Source organism: Mustela nigripes, chromosome 3 (assembly GCF_022355385.1).
Source record: "Mustela nigripes isolate SB6536 chromosome 3, MUSNIG.SB6536, whole genome shotgun sequence".
NCBI classification, from domain to species: Eukaryota; Metazoa; Chordata; class Mammalia; order Carnivora; family Mustelidae; genus Mustela; species Mustela nigripes.
The window spans coordinates 38,349,792-38,359,086 of NC_081559.1; the positions used below are offsets into that span (position 1 = coordinate 38,349,792).

At 48.3% G+C, this 9,295-nt stretch overlaps 1 protein-coding gene across 1 annotated transcript; it reads right to left on the reverse strand.

Annotated features, from left to right (window-relative positions):
- Window positions 1-235: 235 nt before the first annotated feature.
- On the reverse strand, window positions 236-3,721 carry GPR55 (G protein-coupled receptor 55). Its single transcript, XM_059392710.1, has one exon. It carries the CDS (start codon window positions 3,718-3,720, stop codon window positions 2,758-2,760), a length of 963 nt encoding a protein of 320 aa, XP_059248693.1. The 5' UTR covers window position 3,721; the 3' UTR covers window positions 236-2,757.
- Between the last annotated feature and the right edge of the window lie 5,574 nt (window positions 3,722-9,295).

The following is a 9,295-nucleotide window of genomic DNA, read 5'->3' on the forward strand; positions in this document are numbered from 1 at the left end:
GGGGTTCTCTGCGGCCCAGCTGCTGCCACAAGGAGCCAAGTACACAAGTGGGTGTAGGGGTGTAGGGAGCTGCGCTGGGAGCAGTCTCAGGGTACTCCTGTACTCCTGTACTCGGCATCCGTGTGGCCGCTCCAGCTTGAGCCCTTCTTGGCTCCTTTGGCCAAGACGGCCGTGTCACCAGGCAAGGGCCTTCAGCGGCCGGCTTTCCCCTGGAGCCAGGGCTGCCCGAGAACTCCCCATGACCACGTCACACAGCACCATAGAAATCCATTTATTTGGCAAATCCGTTTGATCGGATCATTTTCCCAATAAATTGTGCTACTTTCACGCATGTACCTATTACAAGTATCTCTTGGCTTTTTCCAGACTGGGAGGAAAACTATGGTCACGCTGACAGCCGAACAATGTCCCCAAGCCTCCTTTACCAACAGGCATTTCAGCCATTTCCACAGGCTGAGCTCAGAGTTCCTCAACTCACTGACCGCCCCTTGCTGGCAGGAGAGGGCCCCTGGATGCCTCAGCACCCAGCCTTAACCCTGGCCCTGACCTCTGCCCCTTCCATGCCCACTGGACTGAGTGCGAAGCCCCCGGCAGAGAAGCCTGGCCAGAGGTCCTGGGTCCAAACCCACTCCCACAGGCCCCGATGAGTCCTCTGCGACTTGCAGACCAGGAGGAGTCTGCAAGGAGAGAGAGAAGAGGCCTGTGTTCTTCCCCAGTGTGTTGGCATCAGTCAGGGGGTCTCCAGGGCTCCCCAACAAGCCCACAGTCACCACACCGACCTGATACTGCTGTCCCCCTCCAAGGACTTACACCACTCATGGACCTCTCCTTCTCTCCTGCCTCCTCTGTCACCCAGCTCTGGCAGGGGCAGGCTACCCATGAGACAAAATTTTATGTTTATGAACATCACAGGCATGACAGGTGGTCAGGACACTGCTGTCTCCTCTTCTTAGGAAGCCTGTCTGGCCTGAAGTACACGAGGAGATGTGAGCGCCTCATGATGGGCCCCCAGTGCAGAGACAGAAATTGGAGGAGTGGGCTGACCGCACACATCCATGGGCTCTGAGCCCCATCTGGCACCAGCATCTGCTGTATGTAACAGCCTGGCTTCCTTAGAGCCTCTGGGCCGGATGGCCATGGCGCTGCAGGCACCTTGGGGCGGCTGGGTCTGCAGGACTCCTGCCCTGGGCTGCTGCCTCCTGGAGGCCCAGCCTCCAGGGCGGGAGTCTCTGATCCTGGCTGGGATCACACCTCCGCACCCATTTCCACCCCAGCATTGACACTTGCTTCCTCGCCCTTTCCTGCCCTGACCACCAAGTCAGCTGTGACTGAAGCAGGAGGTAGAGAGGCTCCAGCCTTGGATGGCCCTCGGTCGAGCTGGGGATTCTCAAGCAGGAAGCAGCTCTGCCCTCCATCCTTCCTCCCCGTCCCTCCACACACACCCCCCCCCTTCACAGGAGCCCCGGAGCTGCAAGCCTGGGGTTATCGCCTGATCTCCGCCTCCGCCTCCGCCTCCTGTCAGGCTTTTACCCAAACCACCCTCTTCCCCGCCACCCTGCCACCCTACCTTCCGTCCACCACTTAGCGGTGGAAGCTTCTTTACCTACAGGTAGAAAGTGGTTCTTTGCTTCCTCCAGACCTCCCCCTTTTTCACACGAAGCTCACCTCCTACATCTCATCCCACTCACCCTGTCTTGCCAAACCACCCCACAGTTCATCCTTGTAATCGGTCGGCTCTCTGGAGCAGCCTGAGTCATCAGAAGGCTTGCGGTGGTCTCGGCAGACCCTCTTCGAGATCATTCGAGAAGCCAGGGCTGGATCGTGATTTCCACGGTTGACAGTCTCCAGCCAGGAACCGCCAGGAGCTGCGTGCCATCAAATGGTTTCTCCGATCCCCGGCTGGCTTGTCTTCTCCCTCCCAGTCCCTGGAGAGGGACAGTCCTGTGGACAGTGCCACCCGGCCAGCCGCCCAGACAGGACTCGGGTGGGCGAGACAGGCACAGGGTCCTTATTCTCCTCTGGTGGACCCCAGTCAAGCCTGTTTCTCCTCGTTCTCAGTGAAACAGCCTCACGAACAGCCTCCTAGTCCGTTCAAGGTAGCAAGCCGGTCACGCTCAGGAAAGTCCCCTCTCCTAGGCTTGTCAATCACAAGCTATAGTTTCACCATGGCCCGGTTCACCTCAGCTTCCCTCATCCTTCTGCTGCCTTCTTGTGGGCATAAGAAGGCCTGGCTGGCTTTCTGGGCCTTTCTTCCCCGTAGGAAACGTGGGGCTCTCTGTATGTCCTTGTTCTGCTCTCATCACCCCCGCTAGCTGTGAAGTTACTGGCCTCCAGAGCCTGAGAAGGGACGGAGAACTACAAGTCTCCTTGACCAACCCTCTTGGTTCTCTCTCCTAACGCCCCTCTCTTCCTTTCCAGAATCTCCCAGTCTAACAGAAGGATGGGGGGAGCTGGGAAACAGCCTCGCTCAGATGGTCTTTATCTTTTCAATTCTCCTGCCTCACGCAGAAGTAAAGAATTCACATGGTTCTCAGGTCCTTCAGGGACTCTGAAATACTGGGTGATTTATGTTGAGCTGTCTGGGTGCGGGGGAAAGGTCTTTGGGACACAATAAGCAAAGACCGTGTTCAGTGAGCATCAAAAGGGAAAGCGTACCAGTAATGTGCCACATTCGTCCATCACATCAGAAACCTTGCAACAGGGTATCTGCTATCAGAATCTGGGGCTGGGGTTTCCTTCCTCTGCATCAGTCTTTCCTTAGCCCCTGGTGGTCATGGTATCCTGGAGGACAAGCTGGGCCCTGGAAGGCCGGGGGGCCATGATGTCCATGCGGAGCTCTTTAATGACAAAGTAGTAGCAGAAGACGTCGAGACAGCAGTTGACATTGGAGAAACACATGGACAACTGCAAGAACAAGCTGATGCTCTGCTTGGAGCTGCACTCCACGATGAAGCCGTTCCGCACCAGGAACTGCAAGAAGAAGCCCAGGTGGATGGGAAGAAAGGAGACCACGAAGACAGCCAGACTGGCTGCGATCGTCCAGATGCAGGCCTTCTTCTGGACCCAGTCCTGGGTGAGGTCCCGACGGCCGACCAGGATGCAGATGCTCCTGGAGGAACAGAAACCTATGACGCCCATGGGAAGAAGGAAGCCGAAGACCTCAAGGGGGAAGAAGACCTTGGCGCTCCAGGTGCCATCGGACATGTTGTGGAAGCACGTGTACTTCTCCACCTTCCCGTGGAAGCTGTAGATCGGGATGCTCCCGGCCCACACCAGGACCCAGATGGTGCCACAGATCCCCAGGATCTTCCTCGGGGACCGGAGATGGCTGACCAGGAACGGGTACTGGATGGCCAAGAATCGATCCAGACTAATGAAGCAGATGGTGAAGACGCTCCCGTACATGCTGACGAAGTAGAAGCACTCCACCAAGGTACAGAAGAAAGGAGGGGTGGCACGCACGTTGGACAGCGCCATCTTGAATGGAAGGGACAGCACCAGCAGCAGGTCGAAGACAGCCAGGTTGATCATGTAGATGGAGGTGGCGGCGTAATCCGGCCACCTCTTCTTCAGGAAGGAGCTGAAGCCTCGGATGGCCAATGCATTGAGGAGAAGGCCCAGGAGAAACGTGGGGATGTGGACGGCCAGCTGCACGGTTTTCATCAGCTCGTCCACCTCATCGAAGGAGCAGCTCTGGTTCTTGTTGAGCTGCGGGCTCATGTTTTTTCCTACAACACCAACAACACAGGAGATGAAGTCCCTCTCGCTCTCTACAGGCGACAGATCCAAAGGACTGTATCACACAGTCATTCGTGCCCACTGAATCACAATTAGAAAATGCTAGAAAGAAAATTGCCTCTAATCCTGCTGCCCAGTTATAAGGGCTGTTACCTTTTTGTGTATTTCATTCCAAACTCTCTCTCTCACACACAGGCGCTCACGCATGCACAGGTGTACGCAAGTCTTTCTCTTTTACAAAAACGGAAGTGTGTGTGAACATCTGTCCCTTGTTTTCAATCAGAACTCCTGCTGAAAGTCCAGACCCTGGCCCAGAATGGCTTCAGCAAAGGACCGTTTCATGTAATTGAAAAACTAACCAGGGCAGGGCCGACCTGAGCTATGGCTTGATCAGGAATTCAAAGGCTGTTTCCAGGACCCAGACCCTCTTTGCACACTGTCCCTCTGCTCTCTGCCACCCACATCCTGGAAGGTTGCCGCATTGGTCCGGGTTGGAGCTCAGAGAACCAGCACCGTTTGGAGGAGGGCCCTCTGCCAAGGGCAGAAAGAGAACAAGAGGGCTCTCTGGGGTCTCTTTTCTAAGAGCGCTAATCCCATTCATGAGTCTTGATCACCTCCCAAACTGCCCCATCTCCTAATACCACCACCTTGGGTTGGGGAGAGGGGTAGGTGTTTAGATTTCTGCATGTGAATTTGGGAAGGGGGATGGGACACAAACATTCAGTCCCTTAACAGTGGCCCTGGAGTAGATCAAACCCAGGAGATGTTCACTTGACCCAGACCTCCAGAACCAACGAGGCTGGACAGAGAATTCAGATGACCCAGACTCCATGCGCACACCTCTCCTTTCACAGCGGCTGGTCTGTGCCAGGCCCAGGAGCACACAGGGCCCCTGCATAGGAGAGGCCAGTCACGCTAGCCCTGGGAGGCTCACTGCGCCTCTCCTGCCCTCAAGGACTTCCTGGCAGCAGGGGCGGGGGCCCAAAACGTGGGCACAGCAGAGAGAAGGGGCCAACATCGCCCTTTACCAAGAATCCTGCGCTAGCAACCAATGCAGTCATTTGCTGAGTATCTGTTATCCAGCTAGTTTTTATTATTATTATTATTGAGAAAATATCCTATGCATTCAATAAGATCTTCAGACAGTACCGAAAGAGAAAGAAAGAAGGAAGAAAGGAGGGAAGGAAGGAAAGAAAGAGAGAGAGAGAGAAAGAAAGAAAAAGAAAGAAAGAAAGAAAGAAAGAAAGAAAGATGCAAGCCTCCAAGGTACCCCAGGGCCTCGGTTTCCAGAGACAACTGTGGTTAACAGTTCTGTACATATTTTTCCAGAAATTTTCCAAGGATACACACACACACACACACACACACACACACACACACACACACACGATGTTTCTTTACATTTAGAAAATATTACACCCATAGCACTGCCCCTTGCTTTTTCACTTTGTAACGATTCTTGGAAATTGTTTCCACATCAGCGTGTATGAATAGGCTTTTTCTTCTTAATGGCACACTTACATCCTGTTGTGTGGGGATACCTCAACCCATTTAGCCAACAGCCTATTGACGAACATTCAGGTTTCATAGGGTTTTACTGGGAAACAAAAACTTCCACAGAGAGCATCCCCATGACTTATTTCTTTGCTACACGGATTTCAATCAGCAAGAGAAGCCCCATTCTGCTGCTATTTCTCATCAGCATGGCTCCCTTGAAAACCTTGGGGAAAGAAGGCTTTGGGCATTTTTAAATTTGACTAAATTTGATCAAATACGTTACAAGAAGGACTAATTTCCTTTTCTCTCTGTAGAAAACACTAAGAACTCATGGTCATATATGTAGAGGCAATCAAAGGCGTAAAACAAAAATTTAAAAAGGCCCCTATGAGGGGTGCCTGAGTGGCTTAGTGGGTTAAAGCCTCTGCCTTCAGCTCAGGTCATGATCTCAGAGTCCTGGGATTGAGTCCCCCGTCGGGCTCTCTGCTTAGCAGGGAACCTGTTTCCTTCTCTCTCTCTGCCTACTTCTGATCTCTCTCTCTCTCTGTCAAATAAATAAATAAAATCTTAATAAATAAATAAATCTTTTTTTAAAAGTCTCCTATGAAGTGCACAAAGCAGCCAATTAATAAAAACACTATTTTTCTGTCTGTAGTATCTGTCAATTCTTAAAATTGGAATTCACTGCGATTTATTTTCTCATTCTCATTCTAGAGTAGCTTTATAGCTAGCTTTGTATTCCTTTACTTAAAGAAGGCCTCCCCCACCTGGAGTGCCAGGGTGGCTCAGGTTATGATCTCAGGGTCCTGAGATGGAGTTCTGCTCGGGCTGCTTGCTCAGGGAAGAGCCTGCTTCTCCTTCTGCCTCCCCCACTGCTCATGTTCTTTCTCTCCCTCTGTTTCACAAATGAATAAAAAAAAAAAAAAAAAAACTTAAAAAAAAAAAGGATGGAAAAAAATGGTCTGACGGATGCCGGGGCTTCTCTGACTCGATGGTACCAGATGGATGTGTGGAAAAAGGCACAACTTAGCCCTCAGTGTTCTCCACCCAGACCATCCCAAAGGTCACATCTGAATTACTGACAGACTTCAAATGGGAACTTTTCAAAAGGTAATCTTTGAAGTTAGAGAAAGCACTCTATGGATTGGCAAAAAGAAATTAGTTTGGAAAAAAAAAAATACTTCCATCTCATGGCAGAGTAAGCAGAAAATCTGAAAAATTAATCCTCTGAATTCCCTTTGAAAGTTCAAGGAAACCATCTTTTTGAAAGTCTTCTTTTTTAAAAAAAGACCAGGAACTTCTCTGGAATAAGATAAAAAGGATTCAGGCTGCAGCGAGAGATAAAAAAAGTTATTTTTCTCAAAGATGGGCTGCCAGTAAAAGCCAGTGCCCTTGTGGCAGGAACTAGCAAGCTCCCCTCACTTGACCTGTTGCCACAGATAGGTCCTGAGCCAGTCAACTCAGGGATCCACTGGCGTGGGGGTGGGAGGCTGGGAAGCGATGCTTAGACAGGATTCCATGTTGGAGAGACAAATGCCTGTGTAGGATTCAGGGGAGAGCAGGTCTGACATCTGTGGACGGAGAGAAGGAAAGAAGCTTCCGGGGGCAGATAATTTTTTCTCCAGTATCCAAGAAACAGTTACCAAAATGAATTATCTCCCTATCAAGAACAAAGTCTTCCATTAAAAAAAAGAAAGAAAGGCAGAAATGATGTTGGGAATATTCTGACCACCATATGTAGAAACCTTCTTTTTAACATTTTGTTAAAATATTTTCACATCAGGGACGCCTGGATGGCTCAGTTAGTTGGACGACTGCCTTCGGCTCAGGTCATGATCCCGGAACCCCGGGATCGAGTCCCGCATCAGGCTCCCAGCTCCATGGGGAGTCTGCTTCTCCCTCTGACCTTCTCGCTCATGCTCTCTCTCACTGTCTCTCTCTCAAATACATAAATAAAATCTTTAAAAAAAAATATTTTCACATCAAGTAATATACCAGGGGGGAAAAATACACAGAAACATCAGATGAATGATGTTCTTTCTTTATGAAGAGTATAAAAACTATATGATACAAAGATCCTCAGGAGACAAACAGGCAAAGGACAGAGAGTTCCCAGAAGAGGATTTACAAAGAGATAAAATTTTTGCTCATCATTTCAACAAAGAAGCTAGTAAGGGTTCTATGAAACAGTCATCGATATGCTGGTGAGTGTACACAGCTTCTAGATTTGATAACTTAGAGAAAAAGTCAGAAAAACCTTATTAATCTTTTACCCAGTCATTAAAAATTTACTTTAAGTAAATCAGGAAAAGCAAAAAAAGTCGTGTACAGAAAATGTGTTTACCTGAACATTTTTTCTGCTAGCAAAAAAACACACACACATTTTTAAATGCCACCCAGAGCTTAATTTCATGATGGTAAATCTACTCAATGGAAAATTTTTCTGTCTGATTATGTTATGTTTATGCTGACTGTGTTAAGTAAAAAACCCACAAACTACAGAACGATACATTCAGAATGACTTCAACTATGATTTAAGAAAAAAAACCCACATACAGGGAAAAAAAAAAACCTAGAAAAAAATTTCCATATGTCCAACATTGGTTGCATTCTAACAGTTAGATGGTGGGTATTTATTCAGTCTTTTTTTCTTTTTTTAAAGTTTTTATTTATTTGACAGAGAGAGATCACAGTAGGCAGAGAGGCAGGCAGAGAGAGAGGAGGAAACAGACTCCCCACTGAGCAGAGAGCCCGGATTAATCCCAGGACCCACACCAAAGGCAGAGGCTTAACCCACTGAACCACCTAGGCGCCCCCTATTCAGTTTTTTAAATTTCTTTTAAAGATTTTTAAAAAATTTTTGTATTTGATAGACAGAGATCACAAGTAGGCAGAGAGGCAGGCAGAGAGAGGGGGAAGCAGGCTCCCTGCAGAGCAGAGAGCCTGAAGTGAGGCTCTATCACAGGACCCTAAGATCATGACCTGAGCCAAAGACAGATGCTTAACCCACTGAGCCACCCAGATGCCCCAACGTATTCAGTCTTTTAAATCACCCTCTCTCTCTCTCCTCTCGCCCCCCACCGTGTGTATATTTTTCTAATTAATGATGATATGAAAACAATTTAATTTTTTTAAGTTGTAATAAATGCTGGGAGAAAAGGAGAAAAATAAGAACAGCTTTTGACTTTCTCTTAAAAGAAGAAAAATCTGGGAGAGTGTTTGAGGCATGGCAGAGGCAGGAGTGAGGTTCACTTAAAATTTAAAAGACGGCATTGGTCTAACCCGTGCTCAGCTGGCGAGACATCAGTGTTGCGGGGCCGAGGACGAACATTTCAACAGACAGCATCTGAGGGACGTGGGGACAAGGCATGACAGAATTGGAAGTGACAGATGAGAGCGCAGATGCTACCTCAGAGATGAGCAATGACCACAAGAACCTGATTGGTGATTTTTTTAAAAAAAGTCTTCATCTGTCCACAGGTCAGCCATCACATCATAAAAATTGTGCCTAACATGAAGAGTGAATGAAGACTGACACAAAAAGACATTCAAAATGCAGATTAACCATGAAGAGAGGGTCAAGGGAAGGGAAGTTATTTACATAAATCCTCCCAAAGCTTGGACAGCTGTAAAGAGAAACAAATGCTGGAGTGAAAACTTACATATTTTCTAGATCGGATTTTTCAGGTTTAATTATCTTGTCTATTGTAAAGGGACACAAGGAAGAGAAAATGCACAATAGAAACTAAATGTGAAAAACTACCATGTTTCTGTGTAGACAGCAGGGGTAACCCCGAGGAGGTTTACACAAATGTAACAATTACATAATAGAATTACAGCACTCCCTGACCGTGTTAACACTTCCTCTGAAAAGGGGCATTCATTAAAAAAGTCCAGACCTTTCCCCCCACCCCCACATAAGAAACACAAAAGGAAAAAAAAAAAAAAAAAAAAAAGGCATGGACAGAGTAAAATGATAGGGCAATTTTGGCTTATCAGGCACACAGAACTCTAGGGAAAAAAAAAAAGAGAATATGACAAAGTAATTTTTGTCTCATAA